The sequence below is a fragment of the Cyprinus carpio genome, chromosome B17, assembly GCF_018340385.1.
Source record: "Cyprinus carpio isolate SPL01 chromosome B17, ASM1834038v1, whole genome shotgun sequence".
Taxonomy (NCBI): Eukaryota; Metazoa; Chordata; class Actinopteri; order Cypriniformes; family Cyprinidae; genus Cyprinus; species Cyprinus carpio.
Genome location: NC_056613.1, coordinates 18,702,871 through 18,719,717, shown reverse-complemented (window position 1 = coordinate 18,719,717; position 16,847 = coordinate 18,702,871). Strand labels below are relative to the sequence as shown.

Here is a 16,847-nt window from a genome sequence, read left to right as displayed (position 1 = left end):
CAGAGGGAGTGTCAGCCATGTTAAAAAAGTTAACAGCTTAAGTCATTTGTGGATTAATGCTTATTGTTGACGCGAACCGTTTCAAACGATTCAGTTCGATTTGGTGAACTGGTTCAAGAAGATCCAGTTACATCGAGTGATTCTTTCGCGAACCGGATGTGCTGTGAACGCGCTCATAACAGACCCGGGAGAGACATCAATGCTGAATAAAGTCGTAGTTTTTGATATTTTTGGACCAAAATGTATTTTCGATGCTTTATACTGTGTTCCGAAGATGAACGGAGGTCTCACGGGTTTGGAACGACATGAGGGTGAGTCATTAATGACATAATTTTGATTTTTGGGTGAACTATCCCTTTAACAATCACCTCAGGGCAGTGTAGGGCTTCCAGATTCACGCAAAACCCTATAGATCTCATTGGCAGGCATGCCTGCAGGTACGGGGCTGATGGGCATGTTATTGTCGTGCTTCAATAGCCCTTATTAGCCTCTCATCTGAGAGACGGCGGTCCCACTGTCAGCGTCCGCTCATCAGCACAGCGCCCGAGCCTGTCAGGAGACAGCCCAGGCCCTGCCCTAGTGTGACTGCACGTCTCAGATGACCCAGCTGATCCTGCCCAGACGCTATCAAGTTGCCCAATGCACTTAATTAGGTCCTGTGAGGTAGCGACGCTCCACACAGCGCAGCTAACCTGAAAGAATGAAGCTTTTAATGACAGCGGTTAAAAAATCAACCATTGTTTGTACTTCAACCACTTGTTTGTCCAAAATATGGAAGGCTGCAGATACAAAATCATACACATAAGAACAAACATTTTAAATCTCCTCTGATCATGTGTGCGTTTTATTTCAGACGTCTGTGGCTAACATCCTGATTGCTGTGAACCCATATTTCGACATCCCTAAACTCTACTCCCCAGAGACCATTAAGAGCTATCAGGGACGCTCTTTGGGGACACTTCCCCCTCATGTCTATGCTATTGGTGAGTGGGCACATGAATGTCTGTCTAATAGGACACTTGAGGATTCCGTTCGAAGTCTTTCTTTTGTAGTTATTTTTTGTTGACAGCGATTTTAACAAACTTCTGTCTCTCTCTCTCTGTCTCTGTCTCAGCGGACAAAGCCTATAGAGACATGAGAGTTCTGAAGATGAGTCAGTCCATCGTTGTTTCTGGTGAATCAGGTGCTGGAAAAACAGAAAACACAAAGTTTGTTCTCAGGTATGATAACTGTCTATTCATGGAATGACACTTCAATTAATATTTCTCACATGTATACAGGATCCAAATTTAGTCGTTTTTGCCATACCTAGCTGTGGTGGTGAAATTAAGATGATATTTCTTTTTAGACATAATATTTAATATGATATAGATATAGACGTTATAATTATAATTATAAAAATAAATATTGTGGTGCCTACAAAAACCAAAAAACCCAATGTGGTTTTCATTTTTGTGACTTGATATGAGGATCATTCCATATGTGTTTCACTAAATCTTGAAAAATCAGCAACAGTCAGACATAATTTTTTATTTTAATCATGTATCTGTTTAATTTCAGGTATTTAACCACATCTTATGGAACATGTCAAGATATAGATGAGAGGATTGTTGAGGGTAGGTTTGCCAAAGACACTTTTAACTGGTTGTGACTAGTACATTAGTGTTTGATTTTTGCATACTGTACAATGCAAAATCTGTTTTTAAATAATATGTCTGTTCCGTGCAGCCAACCCCTTGCTTGAAGCTTTTGGAAATGCAAAGACGGTCAGGAACAACAACAGCAGCCGCTTTGGAAAGTTTGTGGAAATTCACTTTAATGAGAAGGTAAACTTTTCTCTTGCTCTGAAGACTAGAATGTGATCTTGTAAGACTCAGTTACTAAGTGTGTTCATCGTGTCTTCAGAATGCAGTTGTGGGGGGATTTGTCTCGCACTATCTGCTGGAGAAGTCTCGGATTTGCATGCAGAGTGCAGAAGAGCGAAACTATCATATATTTTACAGACTGTGCGCAGGGGCATCGGAGGACATCAGGAACATGCTTCATCTCAACTCTCCTGAAAACTTCCGGGTCAGTTTCCTGTGTATTGTGTGTCAGGAAACTGGAAAGCCATTTACAGATCTTAGACACTCTTTTTAGCAGGAAACATTGAGACTGTGTATTATAATTGGTGTGACCACAGCAAACAGACTGTATCAAAGCACACAACTGCAGGAAGTGCCAACTGAAGTTCAAAACAAACCCAATAATACTTTAGTTTAGGTTATATGATTTCCGGCCTTTGTATACAGTGAAGCATTGATGTACCACTAGATGGCACTAGATTTGCTTTACAATACTTATAAATGTATTTCTGCAGCTTTTGGTCTCCTATATTAACTACCGTCATTATGTGTTTGTGTTTCACTCAGTATTTGAATCGCGGCTGCACCCGATACTTTGCAAACAAGGACTCAGATAAACAGATCATGCAAAACAGGAAGAGTCCAGAGGTATGTATAATCATCTGTGTTTGGGAATCTCTGGGTCAGTGACGTGATGAGTTTCCTCCTTCCTGCATTCTGATACTCATATGTGGCAAATTTGAAGTAATAAACAGCCCTTAGCTGAGCTGTAGTAAAGCTATCAGAGTCGTTTTTGACGTATGATCAAATCCTTGCCGTTTTCTTTGTTTGTGTAGTGAAATTAAGACTAGAGGACATGCTGAATGAACAGCCCTTGAGCGCAGCCAGAATCTCTGAAGTTGCAGGTTCACCGTTTTGCTTTGAATAGAATTAGTTACCCTCAGAAATTAGTTCACGTCTTTGATGAATTATGTAAAGTGTAATAAATTCCAGCATTGTTGTGTTGTGTTTGCACACAGCCCTCTCTTGAGACCGAGCCCATCAATTGATGTTATTGTTATCAAGGGCCATTATTATAAATCATAGTTGAATGTTGAATACCCCTGGAGGTGATGAGATATTCATTAGCTGCTGTTTCTGTTGGTGCAGTAGTTCATTTGCTAGCTCAACACCGTCTGTTTCACTACATTTATTTTAGATGAAGATCTGAGATTAGGTTGATACCCCAAATTCGCAGGTGGTACTTTTGTTGTTGTTGTTTTTATCCTTTTTTATCATCCTTGAACACTTCAATATCTTAACGAGTTTGGGTCGATATTAGTATATTAATGCAATCCGTTTTAAATTCAGAATCAACTGAGATTTGTCTTCGCTTAGGCTCTGGTCCAAAACCTAGTGAGCTGTCATAGTGCCTATATACATCCTAACCAAGGAACCTTATAAGTGACTGATTTGGTGCTCCCTACAAAGACAGGAAGTCTGCGCCACACAAATAGAATTCAAATCGACTCGGCTGACAGTTTTTAATCTACGCAGTTCCAAATCTAATTCCAATCTTGTTAAGTCGTGACATCCAATTCTCTATTCATTTCATTCGCCATCGTTTAATGATTCATAAAATGTGAATCACTGTATGGCCATCTGAGATTTCAGTAGTTTTACAGCACACCGTGAATGTATTTTATCACCATTTATTCTTTGCTTTGCCCTCTGATAGAGTGTTTAGACCTGGAAATGGTCACATTTCTTAACAACTTAACAAGCGGATAGAGTTAGATTAGCATGCTGCTATGTTAACAGCATCATATTCTAATAAGGATAAAAATACAAAGCACACACACATACTGAGTAAAATAGTACATTTTTAGTGATACTTGTCAGAATTGAATAAGATTTCAGTGAATTTATGGTTTTTGTTCAACTTATTAGCAATTGAACTCTACATTCTGAAAAAAAAAAATATGTATGAAAGGCTACCATAGAATTTGGCCAAAACTATGTTTTTAAAGTGCCCAGTGGTTATCAACCTTTTTGACTTCAAAGCCTCCTCTTTTCAAAGCCAATATTAAAAGGCCCCCCAAGATATTTTTATACCTACTGTATGCCATAATTACAAAGAAAAAAAGTAGAACTATATTGAAGTAATTCAATTATTATAAGTAATTTAAACAATTAAATTCCAGGATATTTTCTGATTTTTTTTTTTCTAGATTTCTCAGCATTGTCTTCCCAGTAGGAGATTTTATGTATATTATATATCTTGGTTTGTTTTTTAAATGATGAAATGAAATGATAAAATATATAGATTTAGTGTAGTAATGTTTTAGCTTATTTTAAGACTTGTTTTGTTATTAAAATGCCACCTGTGTAGGCTTTGAAACACTCAGAGCACTACTTTTGTAGCCACTTTGTTTATATTAGTAGTTTTCTAACTGAATATTATGTGTCTTTGCTCTCCCTGATCTTTTTAAAATTCAGGATCATAAGGTGATGTTTTACCAGTTGGCCTTTCTAAATGCTTTTCATGCTTTACATTCTTCAGCTTTCTGGGTTTCTGTGCATGAAATTGGACATTAGTATGTGCGTGGGTCTGCAAGCTAATATGCATGAGGCTTTCTGCGTGAAAAAAATAAAAATAAAAGTTTTTTTTTTTTAAGGGGTGCTTGTAGTTATGGTTATCAAACAGCGTTTATGCTTTGTTGTGGTCAGAGTGGTGTGTTCTGCTTTGTCATCAGACTGCAGATGATCAGTTTGTCAGTAATTTAAAGGCATAGTTTGCTCAAAATAAAAATTCTGTCATCATTTACTCACCCTTGTATCCTTTAAACACGAAAAGAGAAATTTTGAAAAATGTTAATGTTGCTCTTTTCAACAGAAAATCATTCAAGTTTAGAAAGAAAAGGTGATTAATTGATGACAGTATTATATATTTGGAATATGACTGTAAAAGAGAGTCAAAAAGGAAGTGCTGGCACACTTTGACCCTCAGGTGTGGTTTGTTTTCTTTTCCTCCTCCCTTCAGTCAGAGATCTAGATCTGTATACAGCCCTCCAGTATACATTTCTGATCTCTGATTATAGCTGCAGTGCCGCTGCATTTTTTTCTCAGGTACTTGCAGTGCATGTGACCTATGGATAGTGTTGTGTGTCTTGATGGTCCTTTGTTTCTGTAGCATGGGAAAGCAGGTGCCCTGAAGGACCCTTTGCTGGATGACCTGGGAGATTTCAACAGGATGGTGGTGGCCATGAAGAAAATCGGCCTGGATGACACAGAGAAGCTCAATCTCTTCAGAGTGGTGGCTGGCGTCCTTCATCTTGGCAATATCGACTTTGAAGAGACAGGAAGCACCTCTGGTAGCCATTCATATTGCACCTATAGAAAAAATACCGTCGTCAAAAATCATCAAAGATTTAATGTCCTAACCCAGCATGATGTGACAAGTTTCAAGCATAAAGTAATTTTGTATCCTGTATAAAGTGACAAAATCACAACCAGTCAGAACATATTTGATGTTTAATATGCAACCAGTGAGATGTCACTCTATATCTATTGGAATAAAGCAGAACTAGAAACCAAACGGACGATAAGATGTCTTGAGTCGGTTGCAATTATGCTGGTTACGACAAAAAAAGAGATGGGATTTATCGCTTGTTGCTTTGTCAAGTCATGCTTGGTTTAGAAATATTCGGTTTCTTTCAGGATAAGAGACTTCAAAATACAACCAATTCTGCTTTTATACAGAATTTTCACCAACTGTGTCAGTCAGGGAAGACATTTTCACTGATGTCTGAAATGTAATTTTATTATTTTCCGAGCTCATGCACATGTGCTGATGTTCACCTCATTAAACTCCCTCACACACACACACACACACACCACACCCAACCCTCTTCCAACTCAGAAGACCTCATTAGAGAGCTGCTGTGGGGGTAACGGGGCTCTTTCTAGTGGTGCCAGACATGCATCCAGTATTTGTTTTCCTCTTCTGATGAAGGTACAACACCTTTTATCGCTCTGGCCTGCTCCATTTCTCTGCTCACAATGGAGCAGCTGTCCTGAGATACTTTCAGCTGGAAAACACAGAGTGTAATGCTACAGAGGTCTTACAGGAGACCTGAAGACTATTATGTATGAAAACATATTTTTGAAAAGGGCTGAGATGATAGGAGATTGTGCTTTTAATAGATTTATATTTTCCACACTTTTAGCTCTTAGATAGCACTGATGAGTCAAATGCACAACCTCTTTTTTTGTATCTATTAATTTGAATCTTCTATTAGGAACATGTTTTTAAATATATAAATTAAAATAATAAAAAATTTTTTGAAGGCATATATTTAAAAAAAATGGCATGGTGGTGCAGCTGTCCTCATATGAAGGAAAAAAAAGCGTCATTCAAAGAATTAAATTCTTGTAAAGGAAACCTTTTTTTTTTAAGTAGTTTGGCTAAATCTTTTATTATGTGGAGAAGAATATTTTATTTAGGGAGGAAAAACTGAAACGGTTTGATATAAAATATTATAAGTATTTAAAAAAACTGGAAGCCATGTTATGAGACAAAACTGCAGAAACATGCAGCTAAAATAAAATAAAGCAAAATAAACAATGAAATGAAACAAAATAAAAAAAACTACCAACAACATAATATCATAGAGGACTTTTGTGGACTGTCATGTCTGTGTCAGAATCAGTTCTTAAATTATCAGGTATTTTGACCTTTTAGGACATGACAAGGTTCAGCTTTTAAAATGTCATGTGGTTCAAATTATAAAAAATAAATAATTTATCATTTTGTACCATGACATTTTGAAAGCTGAACCTGGTCTTGACAGGATAAAAAAAAAAAAAAAAAAAAAAAAAAAAATATATATATATATATATATATATATATATATATATATATATATATATATATATATATATATGACAGGATATATATATCAAAATATGTCTGTCAATTATACAATGTCTAAGGATTACATTTTATTAAATCTAGGATTTAGAAAAAGGAAATGTAAAAAATGATTAAATCTGAATGATTTAATTTTGTTGCTGCATTTATGTTGATTTCATTTGGTTAAAAAAAAAAGTGAATACCATTTTAAACCTTATATATATATCCTTAATTTATATTTAAAACCTTTTTGGAAAATAGCAATTAAGATGTGTACTCTAATGTATTCAGAGTATCGTCGATATAAATGACACATGACATTTAAATGTAAACTTTTGTTTTTAACCAAATGAAAACAACTTAAATGCAGCAACAAAATTAAATACTTTGTCTTAGACAGTGTATAATTGATGCTGACATATTATATAACAGAGGAGTAGGTCATTAACTGCTTCGAAATCATCAGTACATTGAAACATTTCGAAAGCTCTGCTGTCTAGACGCTGCATAAGAAACATGATGAGCCACAGTTTAAAGATGACCATTAAAAATGTGCATCTGGTCTCAGGTGGCTGCATTCTGAAGAACCAGACCAGTCAGACTCTGGAATACTGTGCCGAGCTCCTGGGCCTGGACCAGGATGACCTGAGAGTCAGCCTCACCACCAGGGTCATGCTCACCACTGCAGGGGGCGCCAAAGGCACAGTCATCAAGTGAGTGACCCCACATGTTTACCTTAACATCTGCTCAGCCACTGACCCTCTGGTTTTGTTTTATTTCTCTATTTGCATCCAAATGATGATCAAAAAGTAACCGCAGATCTCTGCTTGGTATTTTTCACGCTCTCCTCACATCTCAATCTTCCCCACGATGTGAAATGTCTTCTGGTATTGCATTTCATCATTGCACCCCATTCGCATAACTGTTAAATGAATCCTCCAGTCGCACGCTCACAGACGAGAGGAGAGTTGAAAACAGCTAATCGCAGCTTTTCCATTAGAGATATGGTCAGTATAATCAAATGTGGCATAGACTAAATTGGCTGAGGGGCCATAATAGTCTAGTTGCTATCCAAAGTCTTCTGCATTTAAACGGATGTATTTCTTTTTATTGATTATGTAAGAGAGAAGGCAGCTTTTTCCAGACTGCTCCATCCACTACTGGTTAAAGAGAAGACTCGGGTTTGCAATTTTGTGAAACAAAAGCCCAGTTCTTCTCAGCTTTCGTCCATGCAAAACCCACAGTCCAATTACTGCACACGCCAGTTGTCGAAGGAGGGAGCAATTGGAAAAACTCGATTGAATCGTACGCTCCGTTCTACTTCGCCCAGGTGGGGTTTTATATTCTGCGCCATCTGAATGATAGGCCAGCGGATTTATATTTAACCGAGCACAGATGCTGGACTGGGAGTGTTTGCACAGCATGAATAATGGATGTTTGTCTGAGGGAGTGGCCTGGGGTCTTTTAGGTGTGATGAGAATCAAAGTCGCAAGAGGTTTCACTGCCCTCCTCATTTGACTGCGAACAGATGCACAACCACGTACATATGCAATATGCGTTTTATGGAAAATTATGGAGACTGTATTCAAACAAGGCTACATTGACCCATGCATTTCACACCGCTAGACACCGGAGAGGGCAGCAGCTTGTGCCTGACAGAGCTTCATTTCAGAGGCGTATTGCGATTTTTTAAAAATCTGTAAAACGCAACAAAGCAGGTGACATTGAGAAGAAAGAGCACAGCAGCAGCCTCTCGACACACATGCTTCAGAGGGAATACACTAATAGCATAAAAGCGAGTTAATGAAAAGCAATCTCGCAGACTCGAGATCGTAGAGATTATTGTGAGCCAGGTCCAGCTTTTATTAACTGTGCAGGCAATAAGAGTCACACAGCAGGTATTCCCACAGCGGGACGGCGCCGTCGAGAGAGCTAGAAGGTTTTATCATCCAGTTCTGGAGTTTCAGTTCACCGGTATCCGTACGCCTCCTGAGGATAGTGGTGAAGCCGTTGTGTCTTGTGATTATGAGCTGCTTTGCTTTAACAGGCGTGTGTTATAGAGATTTATTGTGTTTTCATGTAATATCACCAGCCTGCTGCATTTCTAGCCCTTTAAGCTTCACCGGGATTTCAAGTGCTGTTTGTTTTGTGTATATACATTTATCAAAGTTCCTGTTGCAAAATAAGTATGAATGGAACCTTTTCCCTGTGATGTTTTCAGTTTAATTATGTAATTAATCTGGAGGAGGACCATTAAGTTGGTTTTTATACACCTGATGAACAACAGCGCAGAAAAGGACGATGTTGGAATGAAAGCTTTTGCATTAAAAGTATTCTAGGCATTAAAGGAACCAATTATTTGCATACTATAAACAAATGTGACCCTGGACCACAAAACCAGTCATAAAGGTCAACTTCATGAAATTGAGACTTATACATCATCTGAAAGCTGAATAAATATGCTTTCCATAGATGTATGGTTTGTTAGGACAACATTTGGCCGAGATACAACTATTTGAAAATCTGGAATCTGAGGGTGCAAAAAATCTAAATATTGAGAAAATCACCTTTAAAGTTGTCCAAATGAAGATCTTAGCAATGTTAGCGTATTACTAATCAAAAATTAAGTTTTGATATATTTGAGGTAGGAAATTTACAAAATATATTCATGTAACATGATCTTTACTTTATATTCTAATGATTTTTGGCATAAAAGGAAAATCGATAACTTGACCCATACAGTGTATTTTTGGATATTGCTACAAATAGGGTAGCAATTAGGGTTACATATTTTCTCGCATAGTTTTAGGAATCGTAGTCTTTAGGGAACTCATGGCAACTCAACTTTAAGGAAATTGTCATTTAAAAAAAACAACAACAACTTACTTTCAGCAGAAAACTGTCCCAATTTACCTTTGTCCTAATAAATACAAGTTTGTCGTTACCAAAATATCACCGATGCTTAAAGTGCATATTCCAGGTTAGAGACCAGTGAGTCAATGTATAGAAAAATAATGTAGGAACTAGATTTTCTTTAAACTATACTTAAAAATATGCTATTAAGGCTTCTGGAGTCATTTTTGTGAATGAATTTTACTTCCGCATCTGAAAAACCGCCAAAACCGGAAGTGACGTAACGAGAGGGAGTGCGCTCCATAGGAAAACAATGCATTGACAGTTCGGACGCTGAGGAAAATTTAAGTGTTTATTAACACTTATGACGGACCACAGATACAATTATGAGCCTGCTATGCGTCCAAGAGAGCAGGGACAGGCCAGGATTAGACAGAACAGCGGTCAGAGGAGATGAATTGATTTGTGTGAGGAGAACAAGGCAGGTGTCTTGGTAAGAGACCAGTGTTAGCTTACAAATATACAAACGTTAACTAACGATATGTAAGCAGGCAATAGCAAAGCTAGTATTGGTCGTCTATGATTATTGATACTTACCAGTAACAGAAACTAATAAGCGTTGATCAGGCGTGTCACACTCGTTAATATCCGACTCTAACGTTACGTGATATAGCGGTTTCTCATCACTGCAGGAGAGAGAGAGAGATAAACACGTTTTTGTTTCATTATGTGTGGGAGTTAGAAGTCAGTGCTGCAGGAAGTTAGATGCATACTGGGTCTTAGTGTAGAATGTGACCCCCACACTTGCTGTGCAGCGTCTGACTCTGCACCCGTATGTGCTACAGACAGCCTCTGTATGCACTTCAGACAGGAGCATGGACCTCTCCAGGTCAGCAGACACATTTATGTGTAGGGCAGAGATAATGTATTATTCTGAGCTAAATAATTGTATGTATAAATACATAGTAAATTAAAGATTTGAATATTAAAAACATCTGATTATTATTATTATTATTTTTTTCAATTACAAGCTGCCTATATTTAGGTCACAACTACCTGTAAGGAACACTTTTTGATGCCATTGGTATAAGACATTTTGACAGCATACAGGCAAGTTGTCTGCTGGGCCTATGGCATTCTGAGCAGGCATGTGTTGTGTCAGCCATTATTAGACAGTTTCCAGAGGAAGGAGGACTTTATAAAGGTTTTGTATGGCCCCATTTTGGTAACAATCAATAAAAAATAATCACAATCACAAAAAGTCTTACTGCATAAAAACTTGTTTATGAAGTTTACATCAGATAAATATCAAGAAGATCTACATTTATGGTTAATTCAGTTCAGTTTTATTCATACAGCACTAAATCAACAAATATTATTTCCTAGCACAGTTAATACCTAACTCAAAACACAACATTGCAACTGTTAATATATATGTTAATATATGTTTATATATATATATATATATATATATATATATATATATTATATATATATATATATATATATATATATATATATATATATATATATACTACCGAAAGAAAAATATACCATCTGACCAATTTAAAAACATTTACCAATCTTTCAGTCTGGGTATCACACTAATGTGTTAACATGTGTTAAATCATGAATGCTGTGCTAGATACACAACAACAGCCTCATCTTGTTGATCCTCTGGAGTATTCTCGTGAAGCCTGTGGTGACCTGCAGTATTCCTCTCTGAGACTCCATGAGGCCTGATGCATATGCTGGGAGAAGCAAGCAAAAGTTTAGATCACAATCACTGCTGACCCTGCTTTTCCACATGGCCTCCATCACATCTGCATCTCCATTAGGAGCAGAAGCTACAGTCCAGTAGAGGTGGTTAATAACAGCTGGCCTTCACTGCTTCAGATCTTCACACTCTCTTAATACTTGCAGTGTCTCCCAAAGCCTTATAAACACACCACATGACAAAAAAATACCAATTAGATGTGCAAACAATGTCACTAAGCTGTAACGAGACTTGATGGTTATAATATTAGCAAACTGAGGTTAACCTACCAGCTATGCCTTCTCATATGGTAATGTTTTTACACGGTATATAACGTTCTTGCTAATGCTTACAAGCTAGCTGCGGTGCTTTACAACAACCAAAGCAGAGCGCAGCACTCCCTCTCGTGACGTAATATGACGCGATGTTAGAAAAAAAGCATTTTTTGAGAGCGGTCAAGGAAACCGTGACTTTTTCTTCTAAATTTGTGCTCTTACGTCTTGTAAAACATTTTCAAATCCTGCATTAACGGTTCATATGGTATTTTCATACAAGGTAATATATTCATTTGAAATTTTTTTTTAACCTGCAATATGCACTTTAAATTCATGGCTGTAACAGCCGGGATTATATTGGTATGTCCTCTGTATAACTGAAGAAACACAATATTGTCAGGTCAAAGGAGATATTTCTGCAGCCTTGAGCGTTTGCAATCATAATGGAATTAAAAGGAAAATAAATTAAATTTTGAATCCAAATTATTTCTCGTTGGCGTTCTGCTTTCCCCTAAAGTGTTTTTACACATTTTGCTTAGAAGTGGTAAAACAGCAACTGTCTTAAGAGTGCAAAGTTGGATGGAGTAAAACAGAAGGGACATGTATTGATGAGGCGGCTTTAGCAGAAGCCCTGGCCCAGATTTTGACTCCTCCTGTCCCACTTTGCTCCTCTCCAGGGTGCCTCTGAAGGTGGAACAGGCCAACAATGCCCGTGATGCCCTCGCCAAAGCCATTTACAGCCGGCTCTTTGATCATGTGGTCAAACGGGTCAACCAGTGCTTCCCCTTTGATACGTCCTCCAACTTCATCGGCGTGCTGGACATTGCTGGCTTCGGTGAGCCTGAGTGATAGCCACAATGAACAGGTCACGTTGGCATAACTGAATGTCCTCATTTACTTTTTTTTTGTGGCTCTTACATTTTCAGACCAATTGTCAACCAGATGCATATGAGAAATAAGACAACCTAGTCTATTTTTCTAATACACGTTTTATGACTATCATCAGCTTAACAAATTGAAAGATTCTCTAAATTATTATGGATTTTACAATTTTTTGGTATTTGAATTTATTTGATTAGACACATTGAAGTCATGCAGAATCTTAAATATTTCATTAATGTTTTAATGATTATTAGTTCTAATTACAACTTTTTAAAAATGATTTTCTCAGAGTTTTGGACCCCACTGTATGTAACTATAGCTCTTTCTGAGCTATTTTGACTTGCATGAACCTCTTAAAGGTATATTGTGGATTAAATATGACTCAAATGTCAAAATTATTTGTAAAAAAATATTTAAAATAAATGCATTTACTTTCTAAATATAAAAATGATAATAATAATAATTAGTGACATCAAACGATTAATCACATCTAAAATAAAAGTTCTTGTTTACATAATATATGTGTGTACTGCGTGAACACAAAATGTCAGTTACCATTGTGACTGACAGCAACAGATGCTGTCTGTTGATAGAGATTAACTTGTATGTAACTTGGAATATTCCTTTGTTAAAATAAGCATAGTTTGGGATATGACTCGTTGAATAAATAGAAGATGAAATGATTCAATAGCTATTAGCTTGTCTTATGCAGAAATAAGGTTGAGAATATGCTGTAGGATTAACGATAATTGGCTCTCACTAACAGTGTCTCTGTAATACTGTGACTGTTAATTGCATTTAGAGATCTACCTAGCACATGAATCATAAAATGTTTTTTTTTTATATTCCTGTTCAGAGTATTTTGAGCACAACAGCTTCGAGCAGTTCTGCATCAACTATTGCAACGAAAAGCTGCAGCAGTTTTTTAATGAACGCATACTGAAAGAGGTGAGTCATCAGTGTTATTGGGATTTTTAGTATCGATCTGTGACTCATAACTATGCCCTTCTTAAAACTGACGCATGAAGCTATTTCATCTTTCATTGCAAGCGCACAACTGTTCCGATTTAACGATTCCAGTTTAACTTCTTTTGAGACGTTCTTGTTCCAGCAGATTAAGTTAAGCGTTTTCCCACTTTGAGCAAAAACGATGCTCTTATCTTGTGTTGTTTGTTATTTTTTCTCTCCAGGAGCAAGAGCTGTATCAGAAAGAAGACCTGGGAGTGAATGAAGTTCATTATGTTGATAATCAGGACTGCATAGGTCAGTGTCCCTTTGGCTGTGAATAACAATGACCTTCCTTCATTCCATTCATTACCGGATGCACTATGGCCCATAGACGCCAACTTAAATATAATGAAGTCCTCCACACGTGGAAATGCTAAGGTCTCTAAACCCAATGTGCTACAGCGCAAATGTAATTTCTTTTCAAATTATGACCTTCAGAAATCAAATAACTGTTCCCAGGCGACAACATCGTTACCTGTATACATCGCCATGTCTGTTACTCTCTGGACAAAACATGCCGAAGATGAATATTCCAGCAGAAATCCATGCTGGGTGCCTGAGATAACACAGGAATGAATCCTGGGAGGAACCTGTCTCACACTCGAACTCTCTTGAGAGGGTTTAAGAGATAAGATGAAGAGCTCGCACTGTTTTAGTTTTTTGATGCCGGCTTGAGCAGTGCGGTCTGACCCAAATCACCCTGTCAGAACAGAAAGTCAGTTCAATCTCAGGACACACGGTGAAATCTTCACCCGGTTCACTGAATGCAAATACCATCACCAGACTGAACTGTGCTGTCTGGAGGTATCAGAACCAATGCCTTTCATCTTTTTAGTCGGTTTGTGTTTTAACCCCTAACGACTTATCAGAGATCTTCCTCGTATGCATTGCAAAAGAAACCACCTCTTTTTTTTTTTTTTGCCCAAGCTGTCAAATCTTAACAGCTTGTGTGAGTTTGCACAGTATGCAGCTGACTTAACATAACATCTCGCCTCTGATGCGGCGCAAAAAGTAGGCACACAACACCTGCATCGTAGATGTCTCTGCTTTACCGAAGTGGAAGACTCGCTTTGCTTTTCCTAATTCTCTTGATAGTGATGCAACACATGTCCTTGTGACTTCCAAATGGATGCGTAGGTCCTTTCCCTGTATGTCTCCTCATCAATCACTTCACATTTATACTCGGTTGTCTGCTCATGCAAATACATGACTGCGCTTGCATCCGCACCTCTCTCACCTGCGCACGTCTGAATGAATTATGCATATGACGGATGCCTTCGCACTGATTATCAAAAAGGTCTATGTGTGCCTACAGACTTTGCATTCGTCCATTAAACTTGCTGAGTTCTACTTCACTTTGGATAATACCTTCTGCGGGGGGATTGAATATATTAATTTACTATTCAAAACAAATTCATTCGCATGAAAAGTTTCTGTCGTCAGCCCCAAACTTCTCTCTGTGACTTTATTGCTTTGCAGATCTGGTTGAGGCAAAGCTGGTGGGTATCTTGGATATTCTGGATGAGGAGAACCGTCTTCCTCAGACCAGTGATCAGCACTTTGCAGAGGCGGTTCACAGCAAGCACAAAGATCACTTCCGTCTCACTGTAAGATATGGTTTGGTTCTTTCCAGCAGCTTGAACCTTACAGCCTGCAGGAGTAGTTAATAGTACTTTTTTCACTTTCTGCATTTTCATCTGACCTTCAGTGTCATCATGTAGGTAACTTAAGGGATTGTTAAATAGTAGCCTGATATTTAGTGGAAGATGTAATAAGATGCCCCTAAATTTAATTTTCCTCTTGACTTTAGATGTCACTAAATCTAATCTCAAGACATTTATTAATGCTCTTATTCATCTTGAACATCAATATTTGAAATATATTGTATCTGAAGAATTTTGAGTGGCAATGTAATTCATTTAGATCTGTATTGTTAAAGGGTGTGTGTGTGTGTGTGTGTGTGTGTGTGTGTGTGTGTGTGTGTGTGTGTGTGTGTGTGTGTGTATATATATATATATATATATATATATATATATATATATATATATATATATATATATATATATATATATATATATATATATATATATATACATATATATACATATATATTCATATATATATAATATACTGTATGTGTGTTTTGATTTGAAGTGAAAAGTTAAAGTTAGATCTCTGGAGTATTAGTTATTTTTTAATAATTTTTGAAGTACATCATCATTATTTATCATGACCTGTAGGCTAATTGAAAATATTGCTCTGTATTCATAAAATGATACAGTGTAATTCATATATATCTTTTTGTCTGGGATTCATTTGATTTGTCATTATGTAATATTCAAATAAATTGTCAAAATGCATACATTTACTTAGAATGTTTGATTTAGTATTTCACTGTACTGACACTTTAAAAAAAGGAAATCATAAAAATTATATGTATTTAACATATTATGCAAAAATCAGTTTACAAATTTAGTAAGTTTACATAAGGGGGTCGTTTTGCCCTAGATAGGGAGTCATCTTACCCCAGCAGTGGGGAAAGATGGCCCCTTTTCATGATTTTCAATTTAGTGTTATAAGAATTAAATTAGCAATTATTTCCATTAATTTCCCTCAATAATATATTTGATGAAGCATCATTATCCTGTATGCTAATGCATTTGTAAATATGTTACAATTTAGCATTAAATTCACAATGTTCTTCAGGGAAGCATCTTTCCTCATCTTTATGAATATTTCCACATTGATTATTAGTGCTGTAATTGAATAGTACATTAAACGAACTATAAACTACAAATATGCATATACTTTTTGGCATTATATAAGGCTACTGAAACCTAGGAGGAATTAATGTACTTATGTTTAATGAAAATACAATGTTGCAATGCATAATTAGGCTACATTTTCTTTATATGAAATGTTATTTGTTACTTTATTTCTTTTGATTTATGGGGTTAAATATGACCTGGTCATTCCTTGACAGTTTTTTAAATGTGATATACTCTGACATTCCATCAATGAAGGAAGCCATAAAAATACAGCTGCAAAGATGGATTTTGCTGAAAGTTTAATTCTGTGTGGGCTGGTTTTTCAGGTGCCCAGGAAGTCAAAGCTTACAATCCACCGGAATTTGAGAGATGATGAAGGTTTCATCATAAGACATTTTGCTGGCGCCGTGTGCTATGAGACTGTAAGGTCCCAATTCACTCTGAATCCCTTTTTGTTTGGAAACCATCTAATTGTTTTGGTTCTGTAACGTGACAATGTTTAACATAAGTTAATTAATTTATGCCACACTGTAAAAACAATTGGGGCCTTGGGGGAATCCCTTTGGT

The 16,847-nt window shown here is 36.9% G+C and overlaps 1 protein-coding gene across 3 annotated transcripts in view; it reads left to right on the top strand.

The window, feature by feature from the left end:
* Positions 1–16,847, top strand: part of LOC109061155 (unconventional myosin-VI) — a 57,204-nt gene that overhangs the window by 14,552 nt on the left and 25,805 nt on the right. For 2 of the 3 annotated variants that reach the window (XM_042742627.1, XM_042742629.1), the window contains exons 5-18: positions 854–983; positions 1,115–1,220; positions 1,561–1,616; positions 1,729–1,826; positions 1,906–2,070; positions 2,412–2,492; positions 4,323–4,331; positions 5,017–5,197; positions 7,307–7,451; positions 12,300–12,457; positions 13,361–13,452; positions 13,695–13,767; positions 14,992–15,119; positions 16,607–16,702. In XM_042742627.1, coding sequence (XP_042598561.1) covers positions 854–983; positions 1,115–1,220; positions 1,561–1,616; positions 1,729–1,826; positions 1,906–2,070; positions 2,412–2,492; positions 4,323–4,331; positions 5,017–5,197; positions 7,307–7,451; positions 12,300–12,457; positions 13,361–13,452; positions 13,695–13,767; positions 14,992–15,119; positions 16,607–16,702 — 1,518 coding nt within the window. The remainder of the gene's footprint in view (positions 1–853; positions 984–1,114; positions 1,221–1,560; positions 1,617–1,728; positions 1,827–1,905; positions 2,071–2,411; positions 2,493–4,322; positions 4,332–5,016; positions 5,198–7,306; positions 7,452–12,299; positions 12,458–13,360; positions 13,453–13,694; positions 13,768–14,991; positions 15,120–16,606; positions 16,703–16,847) is intronic. The other variant, XM_042742628.1, reaches the window with a different exon arrangement.